We start from the raw sequence: 22,035 nt of genomic DNA, 5'->3' as shown, positions 1-22,035 counted from the left end.
TATCGTCTGTGCTGTTCCTGTCCTCCATTGTTGTTTTGCGGCACTGTAGACAAATATGATATTTGCATGCACATTGGGAAACAGGCACATGAATTCCGAGCTGAGCATTCTCTTTCATGCCACATACGAGATCTTTATCTGATCTTAAGTCACAGACAAAAGCGGCTGATTTGAAAAGATCAGATGTGTGTGTCCACATAGAGTTTGTGAACACATTTTGAACAAGTGTGCTCCGAGAGCACAATATCCCCCGCTGGCAACTATACCTATGCTGTAAGTGCTTAAAATACACCCTCGTGAAATTGTCGAAGTACAAGTTTGGTAATCAAGGGCCATAACTCTGGTAAAATGCGACGGAATTGAACGAAATTGCAATATGCATATTATTACCGACATACAAGAAAGAATCCTGTCAAGTTTCGTGAAATTCCTCCAAAAATTGAGAGAGGAGTTGATTTCAGAAGGTGAGTACCCTTCCTGGGATGGACGGACATCGCCACGACATAATCCCCCTTCGGGCCTTTCAGCCAGTATTGGCTGAAGTATTCCTTTAAAATGCAGACTTGGAGTTAACAACAGACCAAATCCGAGAGCAGTTCTCAATGAACCGGTCTCGTTTCTTCAAAACTGGTGAAAGAACTGAAGGTATAATGCATCATAGCCACTGTGATCTGTGATAAATTCAGAACACAACAACACTGCTCTCAAAGAGGACAGAACAGGGTTTTTAACCTGTTCTAAAGTAAAGAAAAGAAAAAAAAAAACCCAGGAGAACACACTAGACTCATATGCTCAATAGTGTTTACTTGGATTTGGATTGTATTTGGTAATTCATACCAAATATATTCAAACTATTAATTACATGGTAATGGTAATTCATACACACAATATTCATGACCATGTTACATGGTTTTAGTGTCTCGTTTCACTGGTGAAAAGCATCGTGTGGTTTTCACTAGGACCTCGACAGCTAGAGTCCTTCTATTGTACAAAGATTAAAAAGATGATAATATTTGAACTTCATGGGAGAAACGGTGATTTGAAACCAGCAAATCTGTATGTATATCACTTTGCTTGACAATAATTATGAAGTGTGTATGGCCTGTATTAATTTACTAACACAAATCATTCATAATGTGATATACTGATAAACACGCGTGCGTGTGCGCGCACACACTTTAACGCAAGATCTCACACTGCAGATCACAAACCCATTTTGCTTGGGAAGGGCTCGTTTTATGATACCGTGATTGGAAAGTCAGTTAGTGTGTCTGGATCATCCATCACGGCTGGTGAAAGCTGCTTGCTTGGGCGTGGTTTCTAGCCCTGAGATATCACAGCCAACAAGATGAGGATTAAATATGGTCAATCACAGGATCTTCAGGATACGTGAGGAGCAGGAGAAGGAAGAGATGATACGAGGCATAATGGCAGGATTCAGATTGTCATTTGCTGCTTCTCTGTTCCTGTATGAAGAAGTTTTACTTTAGTTATTTGATACACAATCTTGGTGGAAAAAATAGAATTTTTAAAATGCAGGTTTTAACATTACTAGTTGCACAACGGGAAATGGTAGAATGAGGTCAGTGTGTGTGCGTGTGTCTCGGTGGGTGGTGATTCAAGCTGAGGCATGTTACTCATATTTTCTCACTGACAATTTAGCATAAACACACACACACAGCCCAGAAGAGAAGCAGTTTGCCTCAGTTTGTACTCATAAGGTTATTCTGGTTGATTCATATTCAAAATAAAATGAACATGGGGCCAGTTTACTCAGGAGTAATGTGCTACCAAGGCCACAAGACTGCCTTGGCTTTCTTTGGAATGAGATAAAGCCAAACTAAACAAAACAAAAAAAATCTCCAAAACCACCAACATCTGGTGTTCAAGAATGACTTCCTCAGCTCTCGTTTATGCCTGTGTCTTAGGACACACAGCAGATGGGAAAATGGAAAAAAACATTGAATTTTATAAAATGGCTTCACAAGCACTACAGTCCCATCTGCATACTTGATATAGCATTATTACCCATCCTAAAAAAAAAAAAAAAAAAAAAAAAAAAATACATGAAAATGCGATCACAGACATTTTTATGTAGTCTAATTACACTAAATATTATATATTGGCAGGAAATCTCTTCATTTGGATTGTTTTTACCATTGGTTTACAGTTTATGTTGAAAAATAATGCATCTTGGGGAAAAAAATAAAAAAAAGATCAATTCCAAGGCAAATCAAGGCAAACAACATGCACATAAAGTAAAACGAAATGATTTGGCCGTGCTTGGGCCTTGTTAGAACACGTATAATACCAGACAAAAACAATTTGGACACATCACCTGATTCAATGGTTTTTTTCCCTTTATTTTTATTAATTAAAAGACACTTCGTGTCTTAAAATAATAATGGGTGCCGTTTCTCTTTGCTTAGTCGAGCGGTTCTGGACATAATATGGATTACTACAGTTGAGAAATAGGGCTATTTACTGTATTTCTTTTTATACATACAGGCCACTTGTTCCATGGAATAAAAACATGTACTCTATTCCCTTCGAGTGGGTTTACTGATGGCATGCAATCTTGTTACCATATCGCTTATCCTCCATGTATTACGCCACTCTCCCCAATGGAGAACGAGCGTGCAACATTGTTATAATATTGCACATCAGTCAAGACAACACGACGTCACACGTCAGAGCTCATGCGAAGATCCAATAACAAAACTTTTCTGATGCGCATGCGCACAATCATTTCTTTGTCGGCCGGGAGAGAGAGAGAGAGAGAGAGAGAGAAGACGGGGTTAATTCAGTGCTCAGTTTAAGCACGAAATAAATAAACGGAAGCTAAAAGGACACGCTGAACATCCAAAAGGCTACCAAAATTCATTATATATTCTTCACGCATATTTACAAGAGAAAAAACAAACAAACAAACAATACCAACAGGCATTGAAAAACTGGAAGAAACACAAATTGGATATGTAAAACTTCTATACTAGCGAGTGACTGTGACAGTTTGTACACAAATATGACCGCGAGATTTGCCTCATTAAAAGTGGAAGATTTAAAGAGAAAGACGCGCTGAACACCCGAAAGGCGACCAAAACTTCACTGGATATTCTTCACGCATATTTACGAGAGAAAAACATACCAACGGACATCGAGAAACTGGAAAAGAGAGCAATAGCGGAAATATTGGCAAAGTTCTACTTGCAGGTGAGGAAAAGTGATGGAGACTTTTACAAGAGGACGTCACTCGTGGACTTCACTCAGCAAAGCCCTTTTGTTTTGAACAACTGCAGTGTACCAATTAACTCCTACCAAAAGTAACTGAACTTGAACCGTCAACCTGTATATAGCTTGTATATAAGTTGGGTTGTTATTCAGGCTTTTTGGACTTGTACCATTTTTATTGTTAGAACTTTGACTTTGTACAGTACACTGGATTGAAAGAACATTGAATTACATTCGATCAGAATCAGCATTCAATATTGTTAAGTTACCCCCCTGTTCTTAACTTTTTGTAAAATCTATAATTGTTCCATCAAATAAATAAATAAATATGAGTGATTCCACACTTATGGGTACTGAAATGGGGACATGAACTTATTTTTAAAAATTCACCTAAAACCATTTCTTTTTTTTTTACCATCAGGTCACAAAACATGTAATCTTTAATGAATGATATGTTAAAAGATAACTTTAATTTTCTGAGATGTAATAAAAACATTTATATGCCAAAGTCAGAACGTAACAGAAGTGTTGTGGACATATATATTCTCAATTTTAACAATGTAGAATTACTTTTTGAAACATAGGAAGGTGATGTTTTAGCAAATATAATTAATAAACATGTGCAGTAGAATAAACATACACATTCTTTCAATAAGATTAACATGGTATATAGCTAGATTGTAATTAATTTGTAACAGACGCGAGATGGACAATCGTAACAGAAGTAATGTAACAGACATCATTTTGGAACTCATAGGCTTGACTTTGGCATATAAATATGTTTTTATTACATCTCAGAAAATTAAAGTTATCTTTTAACATATCATTCATTAAAGATTACATGTTTTGTGACCTGATGGTAAAAAAAGAAATGGTTTTAGGTGAATAAGTTCATGTCCCCATTTCAGTACCCATAAGCGTGGAATCACTCTCATATAATAATAATAATAATGGCTGTTTTTTTGTGGTATATCCGCGGTCGCCATTTTTACCCCCAGTGTGACAAGCGGGTGCGTGACCAGCGCCTTCATGGCTGCAGGAGCGGACGGCTGCTTGCTTGCGCTGGATTACCTCCTCCCCCCCTTACCCCTGATTTCCCCCCCTCAAGTCCCGTGTTTAAAGTGTACCTATGTTGTAGTTGTGCTTATGCAAAGGTTTTTTTAATGTTCCCACACTGTACTCCTGACAGGAGCATAGTTTGGGGGGGGGGGGGGGGGGGGGGGGGGTTTCTTTTTTTTTTTTTCCCCTTATCTCTCCTCATGTTGTGCTTCCTTTTTATCTTTATCCCCATCTTCCTGTCCTGTCTACCCTATGTCAATTGTATGTTGTATATGTACGGACAGGTTGACGGCTAATTTCGCTGGTACATGTGACTAGTGACAATAAAGGGCTTCTGATTCCGATATTCCATTCAGCTACTCGTCTTCGACTTGTTCAAGATCATGCTAGCTGAATGGAATACATCTGATATACCACTCAACGCCAGCCAATATTATTTAAATATTTACTGTTTGATCTCAAACGCATTCAGAAGACAATACATTGCACTAATGAACTTTTGACGAGGCACCTGTTAATTGAAAAGCATTCTAAGTGACTACCTCATGAAGCTGGTTAAGATAATGCCAATAATGTGCAAAGCGCCATCAAGGTAAACGCTGGCTACTTTGAAGAATCTAAAACAGGAAATGTATTTTCTTGAACACAATTCTGTCTATGTTCAATATGCTATTTCATAGTTTTGATGCCTTTATTATTGTTCTACAACGTAGAAAATAGTCACAATACAGAAAAGCCTATGAATGAGTCGGTGTGTCCAAACGTTTCATTGGTACTGTATGTAGAAAAGGTCAGAGCTTACCTCTTGAAATGTTAATCAAGAGCAAAACCCTCGGTTATCAAGGGAAGAGCTCTGTAAAGGGATGAGACTCTCACACTGCTCATTGTCCTCTGCTAATCTACAAAACACCCACACAATACAACACACATTTCACAGATAGAACCTTGATTGAGCACTGAATCTAAGCCTCAAATACTACTACGGGAAGGTTTGAGGAGTTTTATTAGATCTTTAAAAATGTACCTGGATTTAAAACTGGAATTTGACTCCTGTCTGTTTTTTTTTTTTTTTCCAAAAGGTGCAAAATAAAGATGGACTTCAGAGACGAAAAGGCACTTTCCACTCTCCTCTCTCTTACTTCCTGCACTAAGCTAGCAGCTTTCTGAAACAAACCGGCATAAGCTATACACAGGCAGGTTTTACGCATCTCCTCGGTGACCTATAAACTTGTACGCTCACCAGCCACTTTATTAGGTAGACCTGCTGTTATCTAAAAATCAGCCGATCCCTTGACAGCAGCGCGATGCATAAAACCATGCAGATACAAATCAAGCGCTTCAGTTAACGTTCACTTCAAACATCAGAACGGGAAAAATTGTGATCTCAAAGAGTGACTTTCTTTCACTGTACGGTAGCATGGGTGTTGGTTTGAGCCAGATGGACTGGTTTGAGTATTTCAGAAACTGCTGATCTCCTGGGGTTTTCACACACAACAGTCTCTAGAGTTTACATGACATGGTGCGAAAAACAAAAAACACTGAGTGAGCGACAGGTCTGTGGGTGGAAACAAGCGTCTTGGTGAGGAGAGGTCAGAGGAAAATGGCCAACTTGGTTTGAGCTGCCAGGAAGGATATAGCGACTCATATAATCACTCTTTACATCCGTGGTGAGCAGAAAAGCATCTCAGCATGCAACAGCAGAAGACCACATTGGGTTCCACTCCTGCCAGCCAAGAACAGGAATCTTAGACTCAAGAACAAGTTCCTATTAAAGTGGCCGGTGAGCGTATAAGAAAAGGTCGAAGCCATTTAGGGATAATAAAATAATCTAGCTCAGGGCTTTTCAAAGTGTGGGGCGCGCCTCCCCTAGGGGGCGCCAGAGTTCTTCAGGGGGGGCGCAACGTGAGGAAAAATAAACCAGAATAAGTTACTATTGCGGACATTTAGTGAACTTCGGCTAGCCTTTGCCAGAGACAAAATGGATCGATTTTTAGTACCTAAAGCTACAGTGAGTGAGGAGACAGAGTCTGGGCCAAGCAAAAAAAAGAAGGAAGTATGACCACGATTATTTAAAGTCTGGATTTTCATGGACTGGATCTGAAGATGCTCCACTGCCACAGTGTGCTGTCTGCCAAGAGGTGCTCGCTAACGATGCTATGAGATGTTTAAAATGTGTAAAACAAGATGTTTAAAAAAAAAAAGCACAGATGTTTAAAATGTGTAAAAAAAAAAGTTTCCAAAAAGCTCATATGTTTTAAATGTGTAAAAAAAGATGTTTTAAAAAAACACAGATGTTTAAAACGTGTAAAAAAAGATGTTTTAAAAAAAGCACAGATGTTTAAAATGTGTAAAAAAGATGTTTTCAAAAAGCTCATGTTTAAAATGTGTAAAACAAGATGTTTTAAAAAAAAGCACAGATGTTTAAAACATGTAAAAAAAAAAGATGTTTTCAAAAGCACAAATGTTTAAAATGTGTAAAACAAGATGTTTTAAAAAAAAGCACAGATGTTTAAAATGTGTAAAAAAAGATGTTTTAAAAAAGCACAGATGTTTAAAATGTGTAAAAGATGTTTTAAAAAAAGCACAGATGTTTAAAATGTGTAAAAAAAGATGTTTTAAAAAAGCACAGATGTTTAAAATGTGTAAAAAAAGATGTTTTAAAAAGCACAGATGTTTAAAATGTGTAAAAGAGGTTTTCAAAAAGCAGAGATGTTTAAAATGTGTAAAATAAAAATTTTTTTTTACAACAACCATTTTTTTTTAAATACGAATGGAACATTAAGTATAGCAACAACAAAAATTGTAGGGGGGGGGCGCTGTTGTTTATTTGCTCTCTGGGGGGGGGGGGGGGGGGGGGGGGGGGGGGGCTCACTCTCCCACACTTTGAAAACCCCTGCTCTAGCTGAAGGGCTCCTTTAGCATTATTCAAAAGGAGACCAATCACAATGCTTGGTACAACTAGTGAACATTTTCCTTGCTTATAGCAAGTTTATGTAATTACACTAAATAACTTAAAAAAAAATACTACAGTTTATCTGTGGGTTGCAACCCCCCAAATAAATAAATAAACAAACAAAGCAGCATTCAGTGCTAAGAATAAGACAACTCCTTGCTTAGGGAAAAACAACAAACAACAACAAAACCCCACAGCAACCCAAGTAATCAATCAAGATAGAGCATCTTTACAGTTTTAAAGAACAGAGTAAACGCCATTAGACATCAGCGTTTACGTACAGTTTACAGCTTGTGAAAATCAGGAGAAAAGCCAAAGCTTACACGGTTTTATATTTCCTAATCCTGTTGTCACCTTGGGTTATATTTTGATGCATATAGAATACTGTATTCAGTTTCACCAGCAGTACAAACACACTGAAGCTGTTTAGGATTGGGGGGGGAAAAGGAAAAAAAAGAAAGAAAATAAAAATGAAAAGGGGGGGGGGGGTGTAAATACATCCTGCCATAGCACAATGGACCAGTTTGAAACAGATTTTCTGAAATTAGATGCCGTCAAGTTTCACTGACTGGAAAAAGAAACAATCCTGTCCTCTAATTAACCATATAAAAAGGTCTTAAAGTGCATATCACGAGTAAATTCAGGAGCAAGATCAATGTAATTCTCCTATTTTATATTAAACTTTGGTCAAATATCTGTAACATTCTGCATTCTCTGCAATTTTTTTTTTACCGTGCGCAATACCAGAAAAATTCAGTTGAAATCAAGCCATTTGAGGCGAATTGGTCCGCCTCTGAAAAAACTTGGCGTTTGGATTTCCCGGGAAACATTGATTTTCGTGACGTCGCGTGCGGGACGCCTCCCTCTGAATCCTACGTCAGCGCTGGTTTGTTTATGAGAAAACGACCTGGTGGTTTTCTACAAATTTCTTCAACGTTATCGCGTAATTATTAAAATGGTTAACAGATGTATCGTAGGAGGGTGTAGCAACACCAATCTTGATGGGATTAGTACTCATCGTTTTCCAAAAGACCAGACAATGAGAGAGAAATGGGAGCGCTTGGTCTACACAGGATGTGCACTGAAACCGTGTAAAGCTCGAGCAGCCTGCTGGCGCTTCCGCAGGTGACGTCACGAATCTGGCTCCAGACTCCCTTGGGATTTTTCCAGACGCGTTTTGTTATTTTATTTTTTTCTGCTGTAGACAGATGGCCTTGTGCAAAATTACCCTTCTGGATGAGTGTGTAAAGGGACATTCTTTCATAAAAAAAAAAAAAAACTGGTCCAGAATATGCACTTTAAGACTAGAAATATAGGCTTTGGTTAAGATATACACATTCAATTACTTAGTCAGCTTATTACAGTTGTATGGAAAAGTTTGGGCACCCCGACCAAATTCAAAGTCTGGAAGCAAATCTGACAACAGTCTGGGTTCGACAACAGCACAATGTTCCAAAAAGCATGCAAAATCCACCATAAAATTACTTCAGGAAATGCAAACTGGCCCACACAGTCCCCTGACTTGAGCATCAGGGAAAAATCACCGGGCAGGTCTTAAACATGCTGTGCATAGCCAAAGAATATCTCAGAACTAGAAAAATTCTAGGAATAGTGGTTAAAAATTCCTAAAAACAAGAAGAATAGACAGACTCCTGGCTGGCGACAAAAAGCATCTGCAAGCAGTTCAAACTTCTGCACGTGCCACAATATATATTGGTTTTTAATATCATCAAATATAAAATTAACAAATGTTATTTATTCAATAGTTTTCTGCAGAGGTTCTATTTATTCCTTTTCACTTCAGAAATATTTTGGTTGACAAAAGGGTTCAAGGAAATAAAAAAAACGATACAAAATACAGAGTGATTACAGATTTTAACACAGACGCATCACGCATGCTAGTAATTTACAGATTAGTCACGGACGTTTCAATATATTACGGATTTCATATGGATGATGTAGCATGGATAGCTAATTCTACAAACGTTGCGACGAGTCTACGGAACAATGACACAGACGTCACAAAGACTGTCTCCACGGTGACGTTATCTGCCGATGGTACGGTAGCTACATGACGGAGGTAGAAGTGTCAGAGAAAGTCGAGCCAATACTAATTAACTGGCAGACGAGGCTTTCAATAAGAGATGTGGAACATCATAAAACTTCACTGGACATGTAGGAAGCCAGAATATGGATTTATGTTTAATTGTACAAAATGCAGAAAATGGTTCCATCCGAGATGCCAGAATTGTAAACTCAGTAAAAAAAAAAAAAAGTCAAGAGCAATTACGTCTGGACTGTTGAAGTTCATTAATAAACAAACAAATAAATAAATAAATAAAAATTATATATTTTTATTACCTGCATTTGTATGTTTGTTAATTTACTCTTTCATTTTAACTATTTATATTTCACAGAAAATATCACATATCTGTGAGTAAAAGAGCTGTGCTGTATACTATATTTTTTATTTTCCGTGAATCTGTATTCCGCGACTCATCCGCATTTTGTAAACGGGCTTGTGATAATGTCCAACCTGTTAAAAGCTCAACACCAAAAAGTTCATTGTATAAACAAGATCAACCATGAGCTACTGCTCACTTTCATACACCCCCACTCTCGCTGATATCAGAACGCAAGCAATTGAAGGAATAGGCCACTGTATTATGAACGTTGACTTCAACAAATAATGAACCCTGAAACAAGTAAGTAAAGAGCAGTGTCTCCCCAGGGATTTCAAATCCCATCCTGGGAAACTGTTATTTTGAAATAGCATTTAGCTTCTTGAAATAGCGTCAAAATCCACTCTGTGTGTTTCACAAATACATTCAGTCGGTAAACAGGAAGTCGATGTGTGACGGACCTGAAAACGGTACACACGGTATAGAACCCCAAGCTGAAGCTTGCTACCAAATCTCAAGCAGTTGTGATTTATAGCTGCTGAGAAAAGTGATAGGAAAATTTTGTAAATCCGCGCTATATGTTTTGTGAATACATTCAGTTGGTAAACAGGAAGTCGATGTGCAGCAGACCTGAAAACAGTACAGAACCCCAAGCTGAAGTTTGGTACCAAGTGGCGATGATTTGTGGTTGCTGAGAAAAAGGGTGTTTCGGATGGATGGAGGTAAAAAAAAAAAAAACCAGTCCTACCCCCTCCTTCGGAGAAGGGGGTATAATAATAAATTGAAAAAACTAAAAAAAAAAAAAAAAAAAAAAAAAAAATACACAAATTTGGTGAGGGGTGTCCAAATTTTTGCATACAACTGTAGGATTTGAGTCAAAACTAATGCTGAACCTCTACTCACAGTGAGGAATCCCCACCTGTGAATCCTGTGCTTGCGGCAGATAAAGGAGAAAACTCTCCGCAGCGCCACCATCGCCGGGTCCCAGTTATTGTAGTGGCTCAGGAGTGCAGTCAGGAAGAAGGAGAGGAAAACTGGGACTGCTCCGGCAAAGAATAACCAGGAGAAACTTGTCTGGGAACACATGTGCACACACACAAGGTTACACTGTCTGTTGAACTGAGAATATATATATATATATATATATATATATATATATATATATATATATATATATCAGCAATTGTTGTTGTTTGTACTCTATTCATTAGATTAAAAAACAGCCACAATTCCTAGATGGTTTGCTCAATATAAATGCAAATCCCCTCAAATGAAAGCCGACAGCCTGCATTTTAACCTCCCTGTACGCCATGTTTCATTTAAAATGCAATTTGCTGCAAAAACAAACACACACAAAAAAAAATCCAAAGAACTACACAATTATTTATGGACCAAACTGGATTTGCATTTGTGTATCATATATACACACACACACACACCCTTTCGACCAGTTTACACACCTCACCTTCTGCAAGCATATATCAGTCAGGATGGACAGTGGAACTGTCAAACTCAGAGCCAGTGTCCCAATTAGAGAGGAAGTGAGAAAACAGCCCCTGGAAACACACAAACATACACAAAGTACCAGTCATACATTTTGACGCATGAACTCATTCATAGGTTTTTTTGTATTTGGACCATTTTCTACATTGCAGAACAATACTGAAGGCATCAAAACTATGAAATAACATATGGAACATATATGGAACTGGGTGGTCAACAAAAAGCATTAAAACAAGAAGACAGAGTCATCTATATGCCCCGCCCTATATACCAAGTTTCAAGATATTATTTGTCACATTTTTCAAGTTCTGCTGCAGGAAACCAACCCGACCTCTTTACACCGACCTCAGCAGCTCATGGCATAAACCCACCGGACCTTTGGTCCAAGTGAGCTAAAAATTACAATTTCTCACATTTCTTAGTATCAAAAGGAACATAGACATTACTTAATCAACACATATACCGACTTTCAAGACCGTACCACTCATAGTTTTCAAGTTCTGCTCCGGAAACAAAACCTACCCCGAGAGACTAAGTTTGAAATTGTTTCCATGGAAACATGAAAAATTAAAATTTCTTAGTATGAAAACGCACATCTACATCACCCTGTTAACATGTATACCAAGTTTCAAATCCGTATCATGAATAGTTTTGGATATATGCTCTGGAAACAAACATGGCTCTTAGAAACTAAGTCAAACTCTATTTTTTATGTAAAAATTTGAAAAATACTCCACCCCCCCCCAAAAAAAAGGCACCAGTTCACATGTTGCTTGATACGTATACAAAGTTTCATGAAGATATCTTCAGTCGTTTTAAAGATATGGCCCGGAAATGAAAACACGACCGGACGGACAGAATCCGTTTCTATATCCCCCGCCCAAAAATGTTTAATATTTTAGATTCTTCAAAGTAGTCAGCGTTTAGTAATACAACGGTAATAATGCTTCTGTCCCACCTTTTTTTTTTTCCTACACTGTGTTGCAGGAATCAAATTCTAAATTTAAAATACAATTAAGTTGGTCAGTGAAACTATTTAAAATCTTTGTCAGTTAAATAAAGGCTCACACAAATTAACAAACTCACAGATGTTTGTTTTTATAGCATTTTGGAAAATATCCCAAATATTCTGGAAATTTATAGAATGAATGTGTTAATATAAAACTTTGTAGAATTTTTAAGCCTTGTAGAATTCAGAATTCAGCAGTACTGTGATAAAGGATATTACACAGTGGCGCAACGATATGAAGTTTACCTTCGAGTGGTGAATGTATACATCACAAGTGAGCAAAGCAAACGAGTGAAATATTTTCAACACGAGAAGATAAACTTCATATATTCGCGCCACTGTCATGTTCTTTATATTATATGGACACATCCACAAAAAAAAAAAACACGCAAAATTTTAATTTTGAAACGATTCACCATTTTGACAACGTGCATCTAGTCAGCAGGAAAACACTGGGAGTGATGTCATCGGAGTGAAATATCGGTGATTATTCTACATACAGGCCACTTTGTCCATGGAATAAAAACCTATTCTATTCCATTCTCGTGGGTTTATTGACTGCATGCAACATCATCATATTGCTTATCCTCCATGTATTACGCCACTCTCCCCAATGGAGAATGAGCATGCAATATTGTTATAATATTGCACATTGTCAAGACAACACGATGTCACACGTCAGAGCTCATGCGAAGATCCAGTGACAAAACGTTCTGCTGCACAAAATCATTTCTTTGTTGGCCGGGAAAGAGAGAAGACAAGGCTAATCCAGTGCTACTGCTCGGATTAAGCACCAAATAAATAAACTGAAACTAAAAGATGCGCTGAAGACCCGAAAGGCTACCAAAACTTCATTATATATTCTTCACGCATATTTACAAGAGAAAAACATACCAACGGACATCGAAAAACTGGAAAAGAGACACGTCAACGATGTAAAACTTCCACGCTAGTGAGTGACTGACAATTTGTAAACAAACATGGCCGCCAGGTTTGCTTCGTTAAATGCAAAAGATTTTGAGAGAATTTTGGCTGCCAGGTCGCTCCGTTATGTGTAGTTATCAATGTTGATTTTAAAAGTAACAAAGTAAATTACACAGGGAAAAATAATAATATTCAGCTTGAATGCGCTAGCATTGGCCTTTGCCAACACTACACCAGCTAGAAAGTAACTGGACTGCTGCGCTAACAGCACCGAGTTGCAGGTAAGTTAGCGCTGGCCTTCGAGAATGCTGATATGAAGAGAGTACATACGTATGTACGTACATATAATAATAATAATGGCTTTTTTCGTAGTATATCAGATATATTCTATTCAGCTAGCATGATATGGAATGAGTCGAAGACAATCTCCGATGTGTCTTTTTCCAGTTTTTCGATGTCCGTTGGTATGTTTTTCTCTTGCAAATATGCGTGAAGAATATCTAATTAAGTTTTGGTAGCCTCTCTTTTCATTATATAAACACATTTCACAAACAAAAAAAGTCCCCAAATTTATCAAAACAATTCATCGATTTCCACAGGAGTGACAAGAGAGATTTATGTCAGGGTTTTAGTTCTCCGTGATATTGAACGAGTCGAAGACAAGTTCAATATCATGCTAGCTGAATGGAATATCTCTGATAAACCACTCAAAGTCAGCCAATATTATTTAAATACGCCACTCACATACGCAATGCATTTCGCATGAAAAATGCGAGTTTTTCAACACGAGAAGATAAACTTCATATCTTCAAGCCAACATGTAATTTTCTTTTCATTATATAAACACATTCACAAAGAAAAAAAAGCCCCCAAATTTATCAAAACAATTCATCAATTTCCTCACGAGTGACAGAGGTTTAGGTCACGTTTTTGGTTCTCCATGTCCCGGATGCAGTTCGCATGAAAAATATGAGCAGCGTATTTCTCAGTTAAACACTTGTATCCATGAAATAAAATAAATTTTTTTTTTCGCGGTGCGGTTTCCATCCAATCCTGCGCTCTGATTGGCTGGAGAGCGGGACTGTATCCTACGATACGGACCCCGGGCGACTCGCTGGTTCACAACAACAAACATAGTAGCAATTTTTGTCAACATTTATCTTTTTTTTTTTTTTATAAGACTATCAAAAATCAAATTTTTGCCAGCATTTCTCAGGAGAATAGCATTAATTTTACAGCATGGATAGCGATAACGACAGTGTTCACAGTGAAAGCGAGTTTTACTACCCTGAGGAAGAAGAAATAAAAGAAAACATTTCAGGAGAAAGCTAAAAACCTGTAACTGTTGCTAACACCGAGCAAAAACATGGCTGAATCCTGAAAGACTCAGTTTTGTATAAATAGGGAACTACATAGGTGGCAAAATGTAGTTTTTTTTTTTCCTGCCATGGAAGTGCACTTGTATACCGAGGAGGAAGCAATTTGCATTACAGCTGTGAATGAGGATTCAAAATGGCGGCTCGGCTTGGTTTTCCCTTTCGGGTGCTCTCGTTTTCTGTTAGAATTTGGTAAAGAAAAAAATAAATATATCATTTACCAGTTTAAGGTCGGGCCGTATGGTGAAATACTGTGACCTCGGCCTTAAATACTGACCTCGGCATTTCATGATACGGACCTCCAGCTGGTAAATAACACATACACGCACACATATACACTATATCTGGATCAATCAGGTCCTCTTTTTGGAGAGTATAACCAACACTAGTTTTTCCAGAGATTTAAAAAAAAAAATAAAAAAATTAAAAAAAAACACTGCTGCTTTGCAAGTATTTTTACAACATATGATGTATATCGTGTTTCATGAAGAGATTTTAAACATAGCTGTGCTGATATTCAGTACAACAGCACTACTTCGAGTACAATATTAATTTTCTTTAAACTGTTCTATGAACAAGAAATTCATATCGAGTAACAGACATTTCAGACACAATATGGACAAATATTAGAAATGGACAATTCCTCCACAGACCCTTAAGACAACCAGCCACTGTTATTCCACTGTAACACATAGTCCCTTTCAAACTCCACGTCACGTACCATAACCAGAGGAACTCCGAGAGCACGGTCCCAATCAGGCCGTTGATGAGGATATAGCCGATTACCATCCGATTAGGCATCTCAAACAGCTCCAACCCAGAATAGTGCAGCAGCACAAAGCCAGGCCATAACAGCAGCAGGCTAAACAAGCCCACAAAGCCTATACATGCATACACAGACAACACAGAACATGGATGTTACGAATACTAGGAGTGTAAAGTTACTGGGGGTGCGTTAGGGTTATCATCATCTACTCACCGAAGAAAAGTGGGATATCAAGCTTCTCCTCTCGATCAACTTTTCTCTTTAGCAGAACGATGTAGACAGCGTATAGGATCGCGCCGAGCAGTGACCAGAGAAAGCCTACACAAAAAGCACAGTGTCACGAAAACAGTCACTTTCTACCTGGGTTTAACACTTAAAACATACGGTTATATTTTTAAGATATAATTTCACACTATTTATACCACAGCACTGTTGGATTCTTGAATCTGTCAGGTGGTGTTGATTAATTTTCTATAAAATCACAGCTCTGACAGTAGTGTTTTTACAGTGGACTGTAATTCAAATCACAGTTTTATATTAGTGCACAATTCACAGGGAACTGAATGACCCACCATCAGATCAAATAATAAATGCCTAATAAAAATGCGCAATTTATTTTATATGCAGACGTGTTTTTTTTTTATTGAAGAAGTAGTCTTGGGTGAGCTTTCTAAGAGTCCAAGAGATAGGAAGGAAAAAAAAAAAAAAGGCTGGTGAGGAAACAGTTCATATCCTAATAAGTAGGCATGTAATGATACATCATGCAATGATAAATTGCAGTACAAATTTATGATGAATCGAATTGAAGAAATAAATAAAAGAACCGTGATTATTATTAAGCCGTGGTATCGCAGATTTTCCTAACTGTAATTACATTGTTCAGACAGCCTAGGGCGCAAAACTATACACTAGAAGGAATGCACGTTGAGCTCACTGTAGGCGGAAGTAACACAGATTGAATGCAGCAAAACAACACAACAAATAAACAGAAAATGGGAAAGAGTTGAGGTGCGATTGACTCCACAAATAAATGCAACAAGAAATCAGTGCTATCTTTTGACAGCCTGCTAAAAGCAAACGAACAGAGGCGGTGGTAGTCGTTTTATGTTCAAGCCTGGCTAAAGCTTTCACAAATGTTCGTAACAGGTTATTAAGAAAAGGCCTGATTGTTTTTTTCATTTTTAATAAAAAGAATATTTTAGATAAATAGGTTAGTATACTTTACTCCACATTTTACAAATGATTGTAAAAGAATTATTGTTGGGATAAAAGTATTTTTATTTAACAGAAGGAACATTCAAATTCATAAACAATAGGAAAATAAAAATTCTGCATTTGTCATCCTAGAATTTTCTTCATTTCATTTTTTTTTTCAAAAATACTGTGGAAAAAAATCAAATCACGAACTCAATCTTGTGAACTGAACTGAATCGGGTGAATTATTACATGCCTACTGTTAAGCAGTAACAGGAATTAAAGGGTACCTGCAGCAAAAAACAAACATTAGGCTAGAAATATTACATATTTTTTTTTTTTAATAAATGCATTCTGACTTCTCTGTAGTCACACTGTGTTGTATAAAGCAGTGCTTTAAAATTCTTTTGTATTCCTGCTCACTCAAGGGCGAAGCCACGTTGCCATTTTGCGGGCAGTGTCGGATGTAGTATCGTTGATGGGTTTCCTGTATCTCGATTGGCTCGCTGCTCCTGACACCGCGATGTAGCCGGATGGACAAAACATTGTTGAAACACAGCAGAGTGCAAAGCCTATGGTTGCAAAAATAATAAAGGAAAGCATTTTTTGTGTTCCATTGCCTACAACCGAGCAATGTAAATGACTTGCTAAACAGTGGCTACACAACCTGGGAACAGGTCACACTTTAGAAACTCTCTCCTTTGGTAGAAATTCTATCGTTTGCGAGGACCATTTTGAGCCCGATGGCTTTGAAAGGAATCTCCAGGCCGAGCTCTTGGGGCTACGCGGGTCACGTGAGACTCAAACCCGACGCTGTACCAACAATATCCCAATTAGTTATAATAGTATAGACATTCACTGCTAATATATGTATTTAGGCACTGCCTAAAAGCGGAGCTTGCGAGGAGTGCAAAATGCATTTGTAAATAATCCCATGTTAAAGAGCAAATTAAAAATAAGCGCTGGATAAAAACCCATCTCTCTTATGTAAATAAAAATACAAATTTCATTGTCTGGTAGTTTCGAGCGGTCACTAGCCTGTATTTAGACCATATAAACTACTGTGGCACATTGCATGTCTATACCTGTATTCACACACACAATCAACCATCGGCTTTACAGCTAGTATGGACACAAACATCTAGATTAGATTATTGCTATAATATCATATATATATATATATATATATAAAAAAGTGATTCCACGCTTATGGGTACTGAAATGGGGACATGAACTTATTTTTAAAAATTCACCTAAAACCATTTATTTTTTTACCATCAGGTCACAAAACATGTAATCTTTAATGAATGATATGTTAAAAGATAACTTTAATTTTCTGAGATGTAATAAAAACATATTTATATGCCAAAGTCAGAACGTAACAGAAGTGTTGTGGACATATATATTCTCAATTTTAACAATGTAGAATTACTTTTTGAAACATAGGAAGGTGATGTTTTAGCAAATATAATTAATAAACATGTAGTAGAATAAACATACACATTCTTTTAATAAGATTAACATGGTATATAGCTAGATTGTAATTAATTTGTAACAGACGCAAGATGGACAATCGTAACAGAAGTAATGGAACAGACATCATTTTGGAACTCATAGGCTTGACTTTGGCATATAAATATGTTTTTATTACATCTCAGAAAATTAAAGTTATCTTTTAACATATCATTCATTAAAGATTACATGTTTTGTGACCTGATGGTAAAAAAAGAAATGGTTTTAGGTGAATTTTTAAAAATAAGTTCATGTCCCCATTTCAGTACCCATAAGCGTGGAATCACTCATATATATGTACAGCGAGCAGGGCGAAAAAAAAAAAATCAATCAAGCCAAGATGAGGAAATAAGCACAAATAAAATAAAAGCATCTCAAGGGCTACAAATATGAATCTATAACAGTAGAATTTCATAGGATTTAAGGCTAGACAGCAAGATATAACCTTAGGCCCTACTACTCAAAAGAAAACGCTGGGATCACAAGAAAGCCTACTAATACCTTTTCATGGAATTTGCTTTTCCTTTACACACACTTTATCAGAGTTTAAAAAAAAAAATCATAAATGTTCGAAAAGTTCATATCTGAATTCTCTGATCTGATATCTCCAGTCAGTCAATCAATGGGCATTTACAAAAAAATATGTTCTTCAGTTTGAAATGCTGGGCGGCACGGTGGTGTAGTGGTTAGCGCTGTCGCCTCACAGCAAGAAGGTCCTGGGTTCGAGCCCCGGGGCCGGCGAGGGCCTTTCTGTGCGGAGTTTGCATGTTCTCCCCGTGTCCGCGTGGGTTTCCTCCGGGTGCTCCGGTTTCCCCCACAGTCCAAAGACATGCAGGTTAGGTTAACTGGTGACTCTAAATCGACCGTAGGTGTGAATGTGAGTGTGAATGGTTGTCTGTGTCTATGTGTCAGCCCTGTGATGACCTGGCGACTTGTCCAGGGTGTACCCCGCCTTTCGCCCGTAGTCAGCTGGGATAGGCTCCAGCTTGCCTGCGACCCTGTAGAAGGATAAAGCGGCTAGAGATAATGAGATGAGAGGAGTTTGAAATGCACCACAAGGGCATGACTGTTCATGGCGTGGAATTCTAGCCCATGGACCAGTCTCTACAGCAAGATTTTGAGCTGAAAGGTGTAACCTAGTGGTTGCTATTCCCTTGTGTTCTCCAACGTCAGATGAGGTATATATACCTGGTGAGGATAAGCCCGGATTCAAGTTACAATACGTCTTCGACTTCGACCGTTCTGACGTCATAATGTTTGCGGCGTGTTATAGCCACCATCACATGATCATTTACATCGAGGAGACTTTGTAGATACCTCACAACAGACCTTTTAGCATCACTACAAATCTTCCATATGGTATAAAACGGGTCATCGGGTAACCCGCTTCGGTTATTGAACATGCGTGACAGAAATCTTCGCTGAATATTCGCTGTATTATATACAGATTGGGCTGCGTTCTTACCTGATCCCAGTCAGCATTCGCAAGGCGCCATCCAAAACTTTTCGTTTCACCCAAAATTGGAAAATCCGAATTCTTCTTCACGAAGGCTGCAAATTTACTTAGATGTTTTTACTTACTTAGTAAATGTTCTTTTATGGATGACTCTACTTTTCCATCCTGCATAAATACAACTCCTCTCATCTCATCTCATTATCTCTAGCCGCTTTATCCTGTTCTACAGGGTCGTAGGCAAGCTGGAGCCTATCCCAGCTGACTACGGGCGAAAGGCGGGGTACACCCTGGACAGTCCAGTTCTAAAAGAACCAGATCATTAGGTGTCGTCTGTCCAGAGGTGGACAGTAACGAAGTACATTTACTTGAGTACATTTTGAGTATCTGTACTTTGAGTATTTTTTTTTTGGAAACTTATGACTTTAACTTCACTACATTTGAAAAGACAAAATATCGTACTTTTCACTCCACTAGATTTCTATCAAGGTCCTCGTTACTATGAAGCAACTTTGAAAGTGGATTTTTTTTTTTTTTGGTTCTAAAACGTGATTGTCTTTCTCAGCGTCACCTGCAAAAAAAACAATCAGTAATCACTAGGGTCACGTCACATCCATAGACTGTATAAAACCAAGTTCAGTGATTTCTCAGCAGCATTATCTGAACACGATCAGTTGATGGCAGAATGGAAGGAGACGGTTCTTTCAGTAAAAACGTGACTGTACAACTTTCACTTGGATCGGAGTAACATTTGACCAGTGGGATCTGTATTTTGACTTAACTATTGAAGTTGGGTACTTTGTCCACCTCTGCGTCTGCCTGTCTGACTCCCAGGAGAGTTTTCAAGGCTGTATTATATACAGACTGGGCTGCATTCTTACCTCATCCCAGTCAGCATTCGCAACCATACAAAATGGTACTTAGTAAGGCGCCATCCAAAACTTTTCATTTCACCCAAAATGGAAAATCAGAATTCTTCACGAAGGCTGCAAATTTACTTAGATGTTTTTGCTTACTGAGTAAATGTTCTTTTACGGATGACTCTACTTTTCCATCCTGCATAAATACAACTCCTCTCATCTCATCTCATTATCTCTAGCCGCTTTATCCTGTTCTACAGGGTCGCAGGCAAGCTGGAGCCTATCCCAGCTGACTACGAGCAAAAGGCGGGGTACACCCTGGACAAGTCGCCAGGTCATCACAGACAACCATTCACACTCACACCTACAGTCAATTTAGAGTCACCAGTTAACCTAACCTGCATGTCTTTGGACTGTGGGGGAAACCCACGCGGACACGGGGAGAACATGCAAGCTCCACACAGAAAGGCCCTCACCGGCCACGGGGCTCGAACCCGGACCTTCTTGCTGTGAGGCGACAGTGCTAACCACTACACCACCGTGCCGCCCAATACAACTCCTAAATATGTACAAGTTGTACAATTTCTACCTTCAAGTCATACACGTACAGGCGCCCTGTCTGCATCAGTTCCAATCATCACCATAAAATTTGTTTTCGACTGGTTAATAACTATGCCGGAATGGCTACAAAAATCAGCCAACACTTATCTTCTTGACACAACCTTCTCGGGTAGTAGCTAATAAAACCGTATCGTCCATCAACAGTAAGCAACTTATCCATTTCAGGAATCCATCATTCGGACATATACAGTATAAATCCCTGACAAGCTCATCTATGTAGACTGTAAACAAGAAGCAACTTGTCGGTGAGCCTTGCCGTACCCCTACTGTGGCTGTTATCATCACAGCTCCTGGTACCATTCTACTGTCATCATAAAGGGACGCATAAACTACATAATCTACATACTGTAAATATACACACACTGAGTTTCTACAGTATATCTAATCGGCTGCTTACCAATTTATGAGTTCTCCATCATCATCATCATCATCATCATCAGGCTACCATGCTATATTCTCCACACAGGCTATCATCGTCTGTCCATAGGCCATTTCTAATCCAGCCATGTGTACAACATACAGTGGTGCTTGAAAGTTTGTGAACCCTTTAGAATTTTCTATATTCCTGCATAAATATGACCTAAAACATCATCAGATTTTCACACAAGTCTTAAAGTACATCAAGAGAACCCAGTTAAACAAATGAGACAAAAATATTATACTTGGTCATTAATTTATTGAGGAAAATGATCCATTATTACATATCTGTGAGTGGCAAAAGTATGTGAACCTCTAGGATTAGCAGTTCATTTGAAGGTTACATTACAGTTATGTGTTTTCAATCAATGGGATGACAATCAGGTGTGAGTGGGCACCCTGTTTTATTTAAAGAACAGGGATCTATCAAAGTCTGATCTTCACAACACGTTTGTGGAAGTGTATCATGGCACGAGCAAAGGAGATTTCTGAGGACCTCAGAAAAAGCGTTGTTGATGCTCATCAGGCTGGAAAAGGTTACAAAGCCATCTCTAAAGAGTTTGGACTCCACCAATCCACAGTCAGACAGATTGTGTACAAATGGAGGAAATTCAAGACCATTGTTCCACTCCTGGGGAGGGTTCAATCAACAAAGATCACTCCAAGAGCAAGGCGTGTCACAGTCGGTGAGGTCACAAAGGACCCCAGGGTAACTTCTAAGCAACTGAAGGCCTCTCTCACATTGGCTAATGTTA

General features: G+C 38.2%; 1 protein-coding gene across 3 annotated transcripts in view; it reads right to left on the bottom strand.

Annotated features, from left to right (window-relative positions):
* Positions 1-784: 784 nt before the first annotated feature.
* LOC132891965 (solute carrier family 35 member F5-like) overlaps positions 785-22,035 on the bottom strand; it is a 60,017-nt gene continuing 38,766 nt past the window's right edge. Inside the window, exons 11-16 of one of the 3 annotated variants that reach the window (XM_060930144.1) lie at positions 15,437-15,541; positions 15,179-15,338; positions 11,111-11,201; positions 10,565-10,719; positions 5,093-5,189; positions 785-1,466 (exon numbers count right to left, since the gene is read on the bottom strand). In XM_060930144.1, coding sequence (XP_060786127.1) covers positions 5,108-5,189; positions 10,565-10,719; positions 11,111-11,201; positions 15,179-15,338; positions 15,437-15,541 — 593 coding nt within the window. In that variant the 3' untranslated portion in view covers positions 785-1,466; positions 5,093-5,107. Of the gene's footprint in view, positions 1,467-5,092; positions 5,190-10,548; positions 10,720-11,105; positions 11,202-15,178; positions 15,339-15,436; positions 15,542-22,035 lie in introns of those variants that run through there. The other 2 variants (XM_060930145.1, XM_060930147.1) reach the window with 2 other exon arrangements.

Source organism: Neoarius graeffei, chromosome 9 (genome assembly GCF_027579695.1).
Source record: "Neoarius graeffei isolate fNeoGra1 chromosome 9, fNeoGra1.pri, whole genome shotgun sequence".
In the NCBI taxonomy this organism is placed as follows: domain Eukaryota; kingdom Metazoa; phylum Chordata; class Actinopteri; order Siluriformes; family Ariidae; genus Neoarius; species Neoarius graeffei.
The sequence above is the reverse complement of the archived record's forward strand: the minus strand, read 5'-3'. Positions and strand labels throughout refer to the sequence as shown.